General features: G+C 42.0%; 1 protein-coding gene across 2 annotated transcripts in view; it reads left to right on the top strand.

The window, feature by feature from the left end:
• drosha (drosha ribonuclease III) overlaps window positions 1-18,418 on the top strand; it is an 80,544-nt gene that overhangs the window by 43,890 nt on the left and 18,236 nt on the right. For both annotated transcript variants that reach the window (XM_028433329.1, XM_028433328.1), the window contains exons 24-26: window positions 7,183-7,227; window positions 10,545-10,702; window positions 17,417-17,522. In XM_028433329.1, coding sequence (XP_028289130.1) covers window positions 7,183-7,227; window positions 10,545-10,702; window positions 17,417-17,522 — 309 coding nt within the window. The remainder of the gene's footprint in view (window positions 1-7,182; window positions 7,228-10,544; window positions 10,703-17,416; window positions 17,523-18,418) is intronic.

The raw sequence follows: 18,418 nt of genomic DNA on the forward strand, positions 1-18,418 counted from the left end.
TCAAAGTTGAATTAGAATAAAAAAACATCATCTTTTATCCCTTAAGATAACCATTCCCTAATGGCAAGTAGGAAACTGTGCACAGAATACATATAACAGAACAAATAGCAAAGTGTGACCTTGAATACAAACAAAAAAAAATATAATAGACATGGGCCACACATGGAACCTTGAGGAACGCCAGATATATCTATAGAAAATGGAAATTATGTTCCTCAAACTGTTTCATGGTTCTCTGAGCAGGTTTACCATCTGACACAAATAAGTGCTCCAGATCACTCATGTTCAACCATAACATCCTTTAAAATGTATTATACATTATTAAATGCAGTCTGTAAACTCACCCGTGCTGTGTGACGCAACCCCAGCATCCACACAGAGAGCACATTGGGTTCTCTTGCATGTGACTGAAATCCACAGGAGAAGACAGGCATCTTTTTTTGTTTTAACTTTTGTTTAGAAAGTTAAGACATGCAGACCGAGGATTGAAATAGGATGGCCATCCCCCCTGCTGAATCCTCCTGATGGCTGTTCTGTCATACAAAACAGAGAGGAGACAGATGGACACAGACCAGAAAGCCAAACACCAGCCTGGTGGCGGCGGTGGTGGTGGTGGGGGTGGGGGAGAGCTGCGGGGCAGACCAGAGAGATGGACAGACAGAGGGTGGGATACATTTCTGCAGTCTGCAGAACCACTTGCTGTAGTTCCAGCTTAACAACGGGTCTTCACACAGCACGTTACTATACTAATGAGATGCAGTGCAAAACTGAGACATTTTTTTTTTCCTCATACACCCTGGAAGGATTTTGCAGCTCTTATTTGTTGGTATGGTATCCCATTCACACATGGATGATCAGTCCCATATCCGTCCTCAGTAACAAAAGGATGCTGCCTGTTGACTCTCTTTGGCTCCCTTTTTTTTTTCCCCGTCTCTCTCAAACACTGCAGGATGTCATTACCCCCACAGATGTTTCACTGCAGTCCTCTTATGACAAGTCAAAACAAAAGCTTCACAACTCCGGAGGTAAAAATTCAGAACTGACTACCTAAAACAAAGCATGCATGTAATTTCCACCTCAAGACCTCGTCAGACAAACTGTGTCCCCGGCTTTCTCTCCCCCTCTCTCTGTTATTCCCTAATTGGTATGGCATTCATGGCTGGGGCGCAACAGTTATTTCCGTCTCCTTGTTTTTCTCTCAACACATCACCTTTTGCTGGCACTGGTTCCCAAACAACAGGGCTCTTGCCGAGAATGGAATCCAGCATCATTGCACGCAGAAGCCCGGGGGAAACAATAGATGCTAATTTGCTAATGACATTACTGTGGAGGTTATTAAAGCATCAGCAGAGAGGCAGGAAGCATCTTCTTCAGGGGGAAAGCGGCTCGATTGCTCCCAACCTGGACTCTAACAGCAGTGCAATATTGCTAGGGTAAAAGTCGACACCACTTCGCTGTCCTGAGGGAATGCGCTCTTTTGAAGAGCAATCACTGTAATGATCTCACTAGTTGCCCATCGGCTAATCTGTTGGATTTTTATTAACACTACCACCACCGCACACTCAAACGCCAAATTTTACAAAGGTTGCTGTGACAACTAAGACGGTCACCATGGCACTGAGATAATAACTTTTGGTAATACGGCACCACAGTCTCACTCACGTCAGGGGGGCAGAGCCAAGGAGGAATTTAGAGCAGCGTAATTTCCAGCAGAGATGGAAATAAGGTTTGAATGTTTCAAATCCTGATCTTTGGCAGTGTTAACTGGTTGTTGTTTTGTAACCTTAAATGTATAAAAAAACAAGCAACTTGTCAAAAATTCAGGCAGGCAGACTGAAAAAGTAGCTGTTAAAATGCAAATAGGTAAATATCTAGAGCATTTGGAGCTTCCATTTCTTTCACTATTAGTAACAGTGTTGTGCACACTAGTTTATATACATTTATGTAAAATCAATCATCAAGGAAATCCAGCTCTTTCATTTTTAGGATTTGTGCCTTTAACTGTGTTAAGCTGCACAGAGAGTATCTCTACTACTACTTCTCGCCACGATTGTGCTGTTTCTACAGAGGTGCTGGACTTTATATTGTGGTGAAAAATGATCCCACACTCACTAAAAATGTGACAGGAGAGAAAGTGCCAAAAAATGGTTCAGGGTTTCTGAGGGTTAAGTACATTTGAACCTGATTTACAGTATTCTTTTGGTCTCCTGGTGCACCAGTAGAGTGTGCTAGGCTTACACGCTCACACAGGTGAAAGGCTTGCTGGCGACTCCCTTCGTATTAAGGCCACCTCACTGGCAGTTACCTCTCAATTCTCTCTACCTAAACACAAAGTAACACTATACACAAATATAATTCATTCCTCTTCTCACTCTGCCACTCCAGCATCTCTCTCTATACTCTGTACAGTTTTCAGTTTTTTTTTGCACTTTTGTCCTGTAACAACTGCAGCTAATATTTCCAGTGTGTACGCCTTGCTCCACTGTGGCCTTGCTTTGCTAATAGCCTGGAGAACGAATGCTTTCGCTCATTCACAGGCCACTTTCCATTCACATGCCCACACTCACAGGGACTGTAAAAGGTTTGCTCTTCACCTCAACCGTAAATTGTGTGATACACTTCACCAAAGAATCAGCACTAGTTTCTCCATGTTTGGAAGATCACCTTGACCGTTCCCTGGCAGAAGCCTCTGTTTTTTTGGACTTCTCAGGGCTGCTTTTATGTTGGTATCGATCAGCTGCACTATCTCCTATTGATCTCTCTCCTGAACTACTACGTTTGATGGATTGATTGGCAGCCTGCAGCTAGAGACCAATTTGTCAGGGAGCATTGGACCTTGTCAGAGAAGAGCAGCATTATGTCCCAATCATAGATGGCCAACAATCCCATGGGGGTTATGTGTGTGTGTGTGGGGGGGGGGTGTAGAGTAGAGTAGCGGTGTTGACTATTCACGGTTGGCTTGTGAGGCCTGCACAGAATCAGCCTGCCCCTTAATTCCCGCGTGGGTTAGAGCACTGCTGATGGAAGTCCACCTTTTAAAACAGAGATTTCACCAAGGTCCCTCTCATTGTGCCTTTAATTTCAGCTGTCATTATGGGTAGGCTGTTGACATTCAAATAAACATGTTTGCATTATGTTTTTTTTTCCTTCTGTTTGAAGCACAGCAGAGTTATATCCTCCAAATGGCTGTGATTCAGCTGCTGCACATGATGATTTGTGCCCCCAGTAATTATACCTTCCTTGTGCTGAGAGAGAGAGAGAGAGAGAGAGAAAGAGAGAGGGAGAGGGAGAGCAAAAAAAAAAAAAAAAAAACTTGTTGTTATTCTTAAATCCCCACTCGATGCTGGCTTAATCATTGTCTGCCTTGTCTTTGGAATGGCTGTAATTGAAACATTAGCTGTTCGGGTCTATATACAGCATGTGGGCGGATCGCGTGCGCCCTGTGGATGGATTTTAATCATAAGCCTTGATCACAAGCAACTTCACTTCTTCTCTTTGTTTTCTTGTTCTCCCGTCTCAAACCTCTCTCAGTTTCATTTTCCTCTTGCTCGTGTGTGTGGTTCAAAGATCCATCACTTTCCTGTGTATTTTCACAGCAAGTTATGCATTTTTTTTGGAAACATAATTATTCCATAATACACCTTGCAGATGGTGACAATTGATATTCAGGCTATATTATAGAGTCTGCAATCTGCCCAAACAGTGGAACTGATGCTATAACACCCCTTGTAATTTCAGCCATGATTCTTTGTTGCCCCATATTACATACATTTAAGATATATTGAACATTCTTGGTATTCTGCTAATAGATGAACCCTTATATAGCAGTTGGTATTGGTCTCTGCTTACCCTGCCTCATATTCAAACACATTTTTTGCCAATCAAAACTTCTATCCAATATAAATTTTAGCATCTTTCAACCTGTGTTGTGGTTTTATGATGCTAAATTTGTTTTGATTCAGCACTTTCAATAGGTGTTTTTAGTTTAATTCTGACATTGAACACATCATAAACGGCCTTTTCTTTACAGTTTATTGGCCCATAGACACAGTTTATTGCAGGTAAATAACAACAAGTAGCCTTAATCATCAAACAAAATATCAATAAAAGTGCATTTTCTAACGAGGGAAAAGTTAGTAGTGTTAGTAGTGTTAGAGTTGCAGTCTCTGACCTCAGTCTGAGGAAATCTTGCCCCATTCCTCAAGCAGGTTTCTTTCATGTCAGCCCACAGCATCTCAGTGGGATTAAGCTCTGGGCTTTGACTTGACCATTCCAGGATTCTCTATTTCCTAGTTTTCAGCCAGTCCTTGCTGGATTTACTGGTGTGTTTTGGGTCATTGTCATGTTGCAAGGGCCAGTTACACTTTAAACTTTAAATAGTTTTTTACTTCTTATTTTTTTACAGATGGTGTCACATGTTCCTCAAGCACCCGCTGATGCATGCATCTTTCAAAATGCTGAGTAACCATGTGAACCTGATGTGATACACTTGTGTGTGATTAAAGCCATAAATGTGGGGATGTTCTCACAAGAAATTTTTCATTTTAGAGAAAAATTTAAAGTATAGTAAAATATGTTAAAAAAAATGCCTTTTTCATCAGCCATAAGGACTGTGCTAACTGATATTCAGATCAGGAGTGACTTATTGTGAAATTTCTGTGAATTATTTGATTATTTTTACATTTATGAGAGTTACATTTCTGGGCTCCATAACATCCCATTTGTTCTGAAATGCATTGAGTAGAAACAGAGAAAACTTTGTACATTTTTTTGTAGTTATGTAATTACTTATTGGACTTAACTGTGTAAGGTCTACAGAGGGACATAGGGGTTTATTTGACGCCACTGTTATTATAAAAACAGGGGAAAACATTGTAAGTACGTAACAATGATTTCCTATTAAAAAAATTATAGAACAAACAACACATCCTCCATTAGCTAATGCTGTTGACATGAGTGATGCCATCCTTTCAACAGCTTGTGTACTCACAAGTGAGCGCAGTGTTGACCTGATACCTGCTATGTACTTAGTGTTTTTCAACTCCAGTTCCAGGGTAAGAGACAAGCAACCAAAAGGAAGCGTTTACTCAAACGTATTGACCACTTTCATGAATTTTTCATTGGCTGCTCAGGGCGATGGGTTGCGAGCTGGGTGGGTTGAGAAGATGAGGCGTCCATTCGATGCTGCTGACCGCACACACACACTGTGCACTGGGCTGACGCCCGCATTTTATAGGTTTACCTCCTTGAACCTTTTAAACACCTGAGTGATGCTGTACTTTAGAGGCCCTCTCCACATCTCTATCACCACCATGACTCACCCAACGTTAGACCCCCGGCCCAAAACTGCCTCTGGCAGGCGTTGTCCTTGGCAACAACTTAAGAGCCACAGCTTATACTCCCTCTCTCTCTCTCTCTGCGCTGTATGCTTTCCAGCCTGTGTCTCTCTACCATTCGATCTTGTGTGGTTACCTCAGAGCAGGGTTGTGGAAACATGTTGATCTTGCACATATTTCTCTCCACAGGCTAGGCGGGCAAAAGTCCAGCACTGTCAGTGTGTGTGTGAGTCTCTAGAGACGACTCACCTCTTAAAAGCTAAATCCTACCACCCCTTCACCCACCACCACACACCCCTTCCCTTCCGCTCAAATCCACATCACAACTTCGTCCCCTCCTCCCGCTCCTCCACCACCACCTTACTCCACAGTGGGTGGTCGATATACAGACCTCTGGCTCTGGAAATGAGATGCTGGCTCATTTGCAGTTATTTCACCGCCCCCCCATAGGGCCAGCTGATGGCACCTGAAAGTACTAAGATAGCTGATGTCCCCTGCATACAGCTGTCTGTGCTGCATCACTGCACTCCTACAGGGTTTCATTTTTTTTACTCACCCCAAAATCAATTATAACTTAAATTACATCCTCTCTGGTGCCATTTTAAAGCCGCTAGTCGATACTTTTGTTTTGCTTGCATGGCGATGGTTGTCAATTATACAAAGCATTTTAGCAACTTTTGGCCCTGGTTTAACTTTTATGGCACCAACCTTGTTGGCTCAGTGTCACTTCTTTCACTTGGTGTTTTTTATTATTATTATATGACGTGATGAATCGATATCTTTCATCTCAATCAGCAGTGTTAAAACTCAACAAAGCCTTGCCTTAGGCCTGTTTTCACTTTGCACCCCCGTCACTGTGAGGCTAGCCAATAAGCCTTGAGTCCTGGGCCTGCAGTTTGTAAGAGCCACTCAGAACTTCTGAACAGTAGTGGTTCTGGCACTAAATAAACTTGTGCTGTGAGGGGTCTGGTGGTGCACACACACACACAAAAGTGTCTGGCTCACCCCTATATTTTGCAACTAGCTGCTCAATGTAATATTAGGTAGCTAAATAGTCAAATATTGTCCTGAGCTAAAAGAAGAAGCAACATCGAGCATGTGTTGATTCATCAGTGTGTCAAGAAACACACGTTCATATTAATACTAATTCTGTTAGATGTTGAAGCTAAATCAGCAGTTGTTGTTTGCTAGTAGTTTCTAACTATAAAGTGATAATATGTCAGTTCTGTTTACATCTTGTCAGCAACATACTTAGTAGGAGAAAGGAGAGCATTGCTTCTCATTAAGAACACTCAATGTTTGGAATAGTATTTTATTTTGCACACGACATTAAAGTGTCTCTAATAGACAACACAAACTCTATCTCATTATCCAACACATCTATTCAAATAGCTTTAAAGCAGTTAACAGAAATCTGATCAGGGCTCTGGTTGTCTGCTCTTGCACTCCAAGACCATGACCAATATTGGACTTTAGGGACAGATTCCAGTACCTAAGAGAGAGAAATATTCTAGTATTGATATGTGATATTCTCTGTATATCCACATACTGGAAAAACCAAATGATGGCTGCAAATAGAGAGAATTTAAACATGTCAATTGTGCATAGTTATTACCAAAGTATTTCAAATTGGGTGCTACTTGTGCTGCAGACAGTGCTGATGTCGCTGCCTTATATTCGACTCAGTCATTTGTTTATAAAGACTGTGATGTTTCTTATTATTTATAACCATGTTTATGTGTACTGTTAACCTGTTTCCAGTTTTATAGTAGATAACTGTCTTACAAAGGGAGTAGACAGTCATTTCTTCCCTCTGACTCATTCATCTCTGTTTCTGTCTTCACAGGACCTGCGGGAGGTCTGGCTCCACTACCCACCACACCCCCTGCAGGTTGGTTGAGATATCTTTCATTATTGATGTTTATTTTGTGTTGGTGCGTCTCATTAAAACTCACCTCACCCCCAAGAAAGAAAGGCCATCTTCCACCTTTGAAATTCTCTAGCCTAAATGTTCTCAAGGAGCAGAGGTGGGCAAGCTGCTAGTTATTTTGCCTGAGGCTGACTGAGTTCTTTATAGCTGTCACAAGGCCCCCGGTTACTTCCACTAGTCTTCATTGTTCGGCTCCATGTCGTGCTGCTCTCCATTTTGGTTGAAACCCTAATCCGCTTTTTCCATTTACTCAGTTTCTCTCTTCCTCCTATTTCTTGCGCCTTCTCCATCATCATCACTCACTCGCTGTCTCCTCACTCCGACTGTTCTGCTGTTCTTTTGCTTTGCATGATCTGCCCAGAAACATTGAACATGTCAACAGTGTTTGTTTGAAATTAGGATTTGGGAAAAAAAGAGATCAAAGATGCCATAACAGGATTACAGTCCCGAATCACATGGGGCCTCCAGGGACCGTCAGGCATCTTTCTCTCTGATGTGTTTGAGAGGAGAAAGTGTTTCTTTGTGTGTATGCTGAGACTCGTCTTTAAGCGCTTTATTCTCTTCGTCTTGCTGCAGTGCAAGTGTTTGATAGTGCTTTCATATGTACATTTTTACATATCCATGTTTGGCCCAAAATAGCATTGTGTGTTTACCTATTTGTTTTTTCTGCATATTTGCCTCCTCACCCCCTTTTTATTTTGCATCCCCCAAATGCTGGAGATCCCACAGAGAGCCTGGATGTTTTTTTTTTTTTTGTTTTGTTTTTTTTTGTGCTTGGAATAAACCCAGCACATGCAGCAGTCTGTTTACCTGGTGAGCTGCGCAGTGGAGGCCCCAGCAGCTGGGCAAGAGTGGTCAGGGCGGAGCCCCGGAGGTCAGCCCTTACGAAAGGGAACCTCCACAGTGTGCTGCATGAGTAGTCATTAGTCGCTTCAGAGTCGCGGTCTCATTACCGCACGCCGAGCGAATGCTGAGGTTTCCTGTGGGTGGTCCCCCCTCGCCAGTGGGGTCACGCCTGTAAATTGTGCCAATCCTCTTAGTAGCTTGATAGCATCCTGACCCTTTGGCTCAAGATAATCGAACCTAAACACAAAAAAGCATTTTGTTTATTTATTTAAAAGCTTCAGATAGGCCCCGAAACTGTTGCTGAAAGATGTCAAGGTGTGTAACCTCTTCTCTCTCCTCGCCAAGTTGAGGATGAGCCACCTTGATGAGGTTTGAGTTGAAAGCGGTGGCAGCCCGCCATGGCATGTGTAATTATGCGTGCACAAATCTTTGGTGTACACGCATAAATTAGTCTTGCCATCGACATGCCCTGTAGAGCACGGTCAGGAACGCTTCGTGGTTTTCAGGCACGTCTTCATGTCTTTCGTGTTCGCTTGATTTGCACCAGTGCATCATCACTCCACAGCCCTCCAGAATAATTTACCAGGACGTCATTTACGTCTACTCTGGATTACAAAATTTCTCCTTTAGTTTATCGGGGAGATACATAAGTGTCAAGCTCTTTTGGGGGGATGGGGGGGAGACCTCGGCTCTGATTCTGCTTTCTGTCTGGACTGATCTGAAAGTGATGCTTTGAAGCCATTTCAAACATCTTTTATTTTTTTTATTTTTGCTGTTGATTTTTTTCCTCCTTTCTCCACTTCGTTTGAAGCTTTGCTGCTGGCCATTCCCCCTGAAGGATAGCTAGCCCCTGTGAGTGCTGAACTCGTCAGATGTTGTTAGTTGTGATGCATGACATTTAAACGCCTTTCGTTAATTAACAGAGGAAGAAAAAAAAAGGCAGGAATAAAATGTTTCTTAGGACATATTGGTAGATGGAACCATGACATTACCGGCAGCCTTCCAATTAAAATACTGAGTTTATAAATACATCTCTGCTCTGTGCACTGCTTTGACATGGGAGACTTTGAGAAAGCTGTTTACTTGTCATTTTCTTCAGACAAAGAAAATACTAGAAAATGAAGAAAGTGGCCATCTTCCCTTAAGAGGGCCTTGAATGTAGTCTTTATTACAATTTTCTGGGCTTACAGCAGAATAGAGCAGGGTAACAAGGTCAACTGAGCGTGCTTTTGTTCCCTTTGAATGTCCACATGAAATTACATTTCTCAACATTTGTGTTTTGGGTGGAAGAAACATGTCTTGGTCAAGCTAACGGTTGCACCACACAGAGACCAATTAGATGATTCTAGCAGCCTAATTAATGCACCCATAAGGATACCTCTTGATTCAACAAACATGCATCCACATATTTTTCCTAGCATATTATTTCTTTTTCTAATGAGCACAGTCATGAGCAAACACTGTAGTTAGAGAGAGCAACATGTTTGTGCTGAACCCGTCTACCGCTGAACTCACCAAGCCCTAAAGCTAATGATAATGGCATAATCCACAGCAAAACCCCCAAAAAAACCAACACTTTGTTTGAAGACTCATCACAGTCACAACACTGGGAGTCTCTAATACAGCCTGCTTAGTGCAAACAAACTTACTGTATTATGGTATGAGTCACCAGAGATATTAATTGACCGCGGGAATCACCAGATTTAGAGCGAGAAGGGGGGGGCTGTTTGACTTAAAACTTAATGACTAAGATTCCATCTGCTGCAGTTCATCTGAGTTTGTTTTGAGGCAGAGTAAAAACACACACTCTAACCAGACCCTCAAGCAGCACATGCTGATTTCATTTAAGGAATTTATCTGACTCCTTTATGCAGAGTGTTTTTTTCTATGTGATTCAAGTATACGTGGAATGGCCACACGGGATGCTGCAAGGGTTTGTTCTCATGCAGTGAGGCCTAAAACTGAAGTCATGCCACAAACACTAGCAGTCAGTGTTCCAGTACATTACAAAGGTGTTGGATAGGGTTCAGGTCAGGGCTTCGTGCAGGTTAGTCAGGTCCACCCACATCAAACTGGGAAATGTTTATTTATGGACTTTGTGTACCCTGTGAGGCTGCTGGATTCCTGTGAGATTGGTGGGATTGCAAATTCGCACAAATTCATCTGTGACCAAACTACAGGTGGTGTGTTCTAATCCACCCCTACGGTTGTCATTTTGACAGAAATACGTCGCCTTGTGACATGCTAGTGGATCCTTGCTCTTCTTGTCATCATCTTGTTGTGTTGTCTCTTTAATGATTTGTTACTGTCTTTTTGAAAATGAAAGATGATTAATTCAGTATGCTATTGGAGTTGGAGCAGTTGCATTCCCTTGTGTCAGTCATGCTAGTTTGTCACCAAAAATCCCTTCCTGCCATTTTCCCCCCTAACAGGTGCAGGAACCTCAGACTGACCGACAACTAATTGAAACATCCCCAGTCCTCCAGAAACTGACCGACTTTGAGGACGCTATCGGAGTTTTGTTCACACATGTGCGTCTCCTGGCCAGAGCTTTCACCCTGAGGACCGTAGGTTTCAACCACCTCACCCTGTGAGTACTGTCGCCGTTTGTTTGTTGATAATAGAGTTACAGCCAATTAAAATGCAAAGTGAGTCTCCATTTGGTCAGATGTAATTTGCTAGGATGCTGTAGAAGTAGCTTGGGCTTTTCTGTTGATTTCCACAGAGGTGATGAGGCATGATGCATTATAGTTAATATGATCTGAGATGCAGGGAGTTTTCTATGTTGAGCGTTTTAAATTGTTGTATCTGTTGTGACTCTGGCAGTCCCTCCTCCTCATCCTCCCACATCATCATTATGTTTACCCCCTGCAGCTTAAACATGCTCTTGCAGTCTTGCAGGCTAGCTCTGTAACAAATGTTGTCTTGAATGTCATGTTCAAAGTACCTCAGTGAACGATGGCCTATGGCAATGTTGTTTTGGGCTCAGTGCCTCTTCCAGTGAACCTCCCATGATACACAGGATACACAGTATACACAGTAGGTTTTCATGAAACCTATGGGTGACCCATCTTGGAAAAACGTTTAGGCACTTTTTTTTAATCAGAACCTCTTCAGCAAATACTATAAATCATAATGGACAAACTGTGTCTGTGATGTCATGTCTACCATATATCCAGTTAATCCAAATACGGGCAAAGCAGTGGTGCGCCACACACTTAATTATGCCTAACAAGGTTGTTAACATAGACATTTTAACATGGAGGTCAATTTTTTGGGGAGCACCCCCCTGTACAATTGACAATAGAAGGGAACCTATCATTTGAGACCAGAATGGTTTTTTGTACCAGGCTGTAAAATGTTCATTTCTGCTGTAAAGTCGGCCATTTTAACATGGGAGTCTATGGGAAATGACTCGCTTTTTGAGCCAGCCCCCAGCAGTTGCGGCGCGAGTTTTGACACTTCCACATGGGCTTCAAATCTGAACCCCGAAGGTTGCCGCTTGGGTATAACTCACTTTTAGAGCCAGCTTCTAGTGGCCATTAGAGGAACTGCTTTTGCCTCTTCCACAATGGCTTTTTCAGCTGCTGTTTGGTTTTACAGTGAAGAAAGAGACAGAGACCCAAGGGACTGTGAAATCCCCATATCTATAGTCTGCCTGCCTCTGAGGTCATAACCCGCCCTTACCCCATGGGAGTCCAGGTTTTGATTCACTGGCTTGTCTGGGTCAGGAGGTTTAAAACTTCTCTTTTTCATTCACATCTTTTATTTGACAGAATTTTTTTACTCTCGTTGTCATGCTTTAGACCACCCTGTGAATTCTCACTCTTTTTTTTTATCCACATTTATTTCAGACTGCATCTACTATAAATGAATAACTCAAGCATATTCTGCTCAAAGAGGGATGCATTTGGACTTTGGTCTGTTTTTCTCTGTTAATTGCAGCATCTACAGCAGTGCAGTGGTGATTTAGCCCTGACATTGGGAAGGTTTTTTTTTTCCATCCTTTCCCCTTCGCCTCTGTTATGACATTTGTTCAATAGTCAGTGAAGTTACAAACTTCTACAGAGATGACTTAAAATTGATCTGTGAGCGAGCGGCTTGGCCTGTTTGTAACAAATATGCCATTACTGTGTAGCTAGGCTTTAACCTTAGTCATATACTCAGAGAATGCAAGTTTGAAAAGATTGCTGTTTTCATAAGAAAATGTTTCCATTAATGAGACTGCTCACTCCAATTTGAGGTGTTTCCGACTCTGACTATGAGAGGGTTATTTGCAATTGAGGCTTATCTCACTTCTGAGCTTTACAACACAACACAATAGTGAGTTTGACAGCTAAAACAAATTAGCCTTGGCAGCACACCTCTGATATCTTATTGGCAGGCTGCAGTCTGTAATTGCTTGCTTAGGTTTGCCACAAGGACATTGCTTTGAGTGTGTGTGTGTGTGTGTGTGTGTGTGCATGTGCACATATTCACACATACAGTGCTCTGCTCTGTATGTTCTAATCCATCACTTAAATGTCAAATCTCTCCTCACTCAGGGTCAGTGAAGTTGATTAGAGGTCCAGAGGTTTGTGTCCTACTGAGCTTTACTTTGAGGACTTTCCAACTCAAGGTTGATACCAATGATATTTTCAAACTTGGTGACATCATGGTTCACTGTATGTAGGGTGAGAATGCGAATGCGTTTTTTCATTTCATAGAATTTTATTGTTACTTTAGCTTGAAGCACAAAAAGGAAAGAATTTATATATTTTTCGGGGTAATTTATGTTCATTAGCTCATTAGTAGCCAAAGGCGGGTTGACCTAAATAGAGCTGACCTGACTCAAAAGCTGGACTGAGCAATGGCTGCCCATAAGGACCAAAGGTTACACCAAAGTAGATCACGCTGTCAAGATGGAGATAGGAACGAGGTCAGGGAATGGAAAGGAAGGTCAGACAATAAGGTAGGCCCGCAGATGAGGAAGACAGCGCCGAGGTTGGCCTTCAGACCCTTCGGTTTATGCAGAAGTAGAGGACAATCTGACCTAGAAGAAGACAGCACAGGAAGGAAGAGTGGGAGTTGACCGTGTCTAGAAGCAGTGGAGACCGGAGGCTACCATCAGACAACAGAAATGGAGAGCAGAGCCCCCAGGCGCTGAGCTTCCTATCTCCTCTCACAGCGGAAGAGCTGGGTGTTGCAAGATTCTCACTGTTCAGGAAAAAAAGGAGCGCTCTCTCTTCATGTTCAGTATTTGTGAAATGAAAGGATGTTTTACTGTGCGGCTTTAATACACACAATTCTTTTATCAATTTAGTTTAGAAAGTCAGAATATCTGTAAATACAATATTTATGATGTTTGCAGCTGAAAAAAAGCTGTTATGTATTCTGCAAAATAATAATTACCAAAGCAGTGCGCAGGCCTCACCGCTGTTTAAGCCTCAAACTGTCAATTACCTCCATCAATATCTCCCATCAAGAAGCAGTTTATTTCATTTGGAAAAGAAAGCTTTACCGTTATAATCCTTTTAAGCTTTTTCTTATTTTTTAATTATGCTATCACTTTTACTATTACTTCTACAAAGAACATTCAAGTAATCAGGTAACTAATTAGTTTGTCTATATTGATTTTATATTATTTGTGCTGAAAATCCACTGAATAATTGGAGACAGGTACTGCAGGGTCACAGGATCAAAAAGCGTACTTTCTGTTTCACTGCATCTTTGAGGTCCAGGGCAGAACTTCATTAGGAGTGAAGGGACACTGCCTGATGTGCACTCCCACATTAAAAATAATCACAGAGCCTCTTAATGAAAGGACTCTGCCACAGATCAGGAGAGCGTGAAGAACTGAATTTTGGATGAGGTAGAACGAGAAGGGGAGGATAGAGGAAAGAAAAAAAATGGAGGCCAGGGAGAACTCCTTGCTCTTGTACTTCAGTACTGTACATGTAAACACATCCAGGTGTTTGACGCAGATTTTTTCTTCAAAACCGCCTGTACATAACATTTGTGAGAGGGTAGAAGAGTGCACCAGGAAATCTAGAAGAAGATTGAAAAGGTGCAGTGTGAGCTAATTTCACAACCGATAGGAGGCAGAGTAAAAAAAGGCAACTGTGGAATGACAGTGAGAGACGAGGGGAAAAGATGGAGGAAAAAACTAAGAGATAGAGCGGGTCAAAGAGGAGTGCGTTTCTGTGTGAAGCGGCACAAAGAGCCATCCCTTATTCACTTCAACAGCAGAGGCACAATGCTCCAGTAAGGTGGGGGAAATTGAAGTAAAGTGTGGAGCCGAGGTCTTTATTCGCCTTTGACTTTGATCTAAAATACCTTTAACAGCCCTTCTGAAAAGGCAGCAACGGGCTGCCCGCTCCGAGGAGGGGGGGCTTTTTTTCCTAAAAAAACTATTTTTCCTCCTGGTTCTTAGGGAAATAATGTTCTTGCTTTGTATGTGCGTGCTTGTATAAGGTTCAAATGTGTAATCGCCAACTACTTCTGACAAATTGTTGCTCAGAGGGTCGAGGGGGTAAGTGCTCACTTTTGGACTTGGCATGCAGTGTCTCTGTACTTTCAGGTGAAAACGAAGAATCGACTTTACATATAGTCTGGAAGTCATTTTTAACTACATGACAAGATTAGCATTAATTCAAAAGGGTACTTTTTTATATAATGAAATTTCAGGCTCTTATCTAGCAGAATTGCACAGTAAATTCACTTACATGGAAAAAATTTCCCTTATTAGACCATATAGATCTTTTTTTTGGAAGTTAATGTATCTCAAAATATCTTCATGGTCATTATTAAGGCATTCTCCCCCTGTTCAAAAAGTGTCATTAAACTGTCTCCTTCTGGCCACCCCAGAAGGGGAGGCAGGGCTGTTCTTTTGAACAATGTCCTAAGAACACCTTGATGAATCGTCTTTTTTAACAACATTTGTATGGATGCTCTTCACCTGGCCATCTACTCTTCAAGAAGCAAATACATGGCCTACCTACTGTTCACATGACATGTACTACAGCCTGCTCACAAGCATCGCTTTAAGTTCAGTTAAGCATTTACGTGACGGACGTTAATTAGTTTGACTGATGTCCAACGCAGTATTTTTGACCTTTATAGATCTGATGTTAGTTAAGTTGAGAATGAACTAACAAGAACAAAGTACGTCAAGGTCAGAGTCGTTGTTACCTCAGGAAATACTTTCTCTCATAACTTAGGACGTGAAATACCTTGTTGACATTTTAACTGCAGATTAACAGGATTACCAGCAGATCAAGCAGCAAGCTCTAGCGCTAAGAATTTTAATTAAATAAACAGCAGTTCCTTTAAGAGCCACTTGAGGCTGGCTTCGAAAGCAAGTCAGCCCACTTTTAGTCCACCTTTAAAGCTGGAAAATCATGATCTCCACAAACTGGAAAGCCTTCTTTGGTTTAATACGAGATGATAAATTGAATCCTTTGTGGAGGAGCAGAACATGATGGTGAACATGTTCACAGTCATTTTACACATTAAAGCATTATTCAACATATAGAAATAATCTAACATCAAAAAGTGGACAGTCCTGCTAAATGTGCTCTGACTGAGGTTTAACCTCAGATCTCTTTGGCTCTGATGCTGTGCTTTATAAAAGGCAGAGCCGCTTAAAATTGGACAATAAACTTTGACCTTTTTCTCTCTTTGATGTCGACCTCCTCCTCATCGTCTACCTCTGCATCTTTCTCTCTCATCTTCAGACTTCCACCCCCTTCTGCTATTGACGGATATGTGCTCTGTTGCCGAATATACCTCTCTGCGCTGTATGGCACTCACTCACTCACCCCCCCACCCAACATTTCCTGCCTGCCTGGCACAGCACCAGCCCACATCTGCAATGCTAATCTATAATTCTGTTTAATTAATGACCATTACAGCAGCAGCAGTTGCGTGCTCCCCCTCCTGCTGCCCTGTCTAGCACTGTGCTGGGAGTTACAGTATGCTGCCTGCCTTTCACTGATGGGCAGGAAGCTGATGTACAGTATCACAGCGCTGCCATTAGCTTTTTCGAGGAATTGTTAGAGGGTTAAAAGATGTTCTCTAAACCTCTGTGCACAGTTGCCGCCTTTGTGGGCTTAGGCTTTTTTTGACAGGCTCCTCCTGCAGGTGTACCAGAGGTTTTTTTTCTTCTTTTACATTTGAATTTCAGTCAAAGCCGAGCGTTTTCTTCATAACAACTTCAGGCAGCCGCTGAGTTGTCACACAGCCTGTCAGTGCAGCTGCTCCCAAAGGCCACCCATGAAATGTACATCAGCAGACTTCACCGTTCCTGTTAAAAGACTAAAAGCATGGTAGATTTCTCAAGATAGCATGATGCCTTTCATGCCCCACTGATGTGTGGATGAATGACCTCATGTGAATCCCATCCTATTCTCATTTATTATTCCTTCACTTCATACCATTTCATTTCCCATATATATTTCTATAGACTTTGTGTTTTCTGTTTTTATGCTTTTTGCGCTCGCAACAGCCCTGCCCAGAGGCATTTCCTTCTGTGCTGTACTTCTTTGTACGTATTATTTGTACGTAAGCGAATACCTTGATGAAACTTTTGGTACAAACTAAGTACAAACTGATCTAATATTTTTGGTACTTTTGGTAAAATGGACTTATATATCACACCTCTGCCTCAGTCGGGTATTTCTTTAAATGCTTTTGCACATCCTGTTGTTCCAAACACAATATCTCAAGGATGCTATGAAATCTCTTCAAATTTTGTACACATGTTCACGTGGATTCTAGGGTAAACTGATGGAACTTAGGTGGTAGATAACGGTGTTCTCAGGAAGCATCCCCACACTTTAAATGTGTCATTGCATCCTCTCCTTGGGAAAACACTATCTAAACATGGCCTCAAAATTTTGTAAAAATGTCAACATGGATTCAGGATGAACTGATTGGTTTTTGGTGGTTAGAGGTCTTAGGTCAAAGCCACTGTGTACTCATGTAGCACATTTTATAACTTGTGTCACAAACATAATATCTTCAGAATGCCTTAAGAGGAGTCCTTAAAGTGTGGAAAGAACTTCACCTATAAAGATTTGAAGATGGCCGCTGTGAAGTAACACGTTCCTTACTTTCCATGTTTCACAAACACCTTGCCAGAATTTCTTCAAAATTTGGTACAATGGCTTGAAATGAGGGGTTGGATTTTGGTGGTATATATCTAAAGGTTAACTTCATCATGGCATTATAGTGTTCTGCAAAAAAAGCATAGAGCTCTCTGGTGGTAAATTCTGTTACCTCATACACCCTTGTTTACCTCTCTCCACACTGTGCTCTTTTCCAGAGGCCACAACCAGAGGATGGAGTTCCTGGGAGACTCCATCATGCAGCTGGTAGCCACAGAATATCTTTTCATCCACTTCCCTGACCACCATGAAGGACATTTAACAGTAAGATTGTCACAACTGGCTTTTTTTTTAACACCCACAAATAGTACATCTGTGCCTCTGCACCTGTGTTTGACCTTGAATGTGTGCTTGCTTCCTACTTTTGCTACTTTTTCAGGGAAAGTGTGTGGGGTTGGTGGTGGTGCAGGGATGTTTTTTTCTCTTCTTCCTTTCAATCTGTGAATCTCCATGTGCCAGCCAGGTTTTTACCTCCTTTCTGTTTTTGGTTGTTTTCACTGCACACTCTGCTTGTATGTGTACTGTACTCCTCTTGATGGTTATTGTCATGAGACAAAATTGTTCAGTGGTTTTCAATAACACATCTTTTTTCGGCACAGTTTTTGCAAAAACTGTCAAGCATCTGAAAAAATAAAGTTACGTGTGCGCACGAACTTGCACTGCCTGTAACACACAGGTAGAAAGTGAATGATCAGACTTTGAACATGCAAGTCCATTTTCTGACAGCGTCAGACGGCATTACATCTGCCTCTTTTCATTTGAGTGTCAGTACTTCTTCAGAAGACCTACCACTGCGGGCTAGAAGGATTGAACTGGTCTAAAACTGAATAAGAACTTCACTCTGCGGTTAGATATTTATTTATGGACATTTCTTCTAAGATGGAAGTCGTGACGTCATCGGAATAAAAGCTTCCAGCCAGCTTTTCGTTGAGAGACTGAAAGCTCCAGCAATGCCCCAGAGTCGAAATGTGGTACAGCTGAAATGGATTTCAAATCGGGGGGAAAAAAGTGCTCATTCAACTAGTGTTAGTGCGTGTTTGTGTGGCTCCAATTGTGATTGCGTGTGTACTCTTAAGCAGGGCATATCACAGCAAGACAGATTCAGACAGTCATATTGCATTCCATTTGCTCTTCTCTGCATCTTGCAGCTATATTTAACA

Source organism: Parambassis ranga, chromosome 20 (genome assembly GCF_900634625.1).
Source record: "Parambassis ranga chromosome 20, fParRan2.1, whole genome shotgun sequence".
NCBI classification, from domain to species: domain Eukaryota; kingdom Metazoa; phylum Chordata; class Actinopteri; family Ambassidae; genus Parambassis; species Parambassis ranga.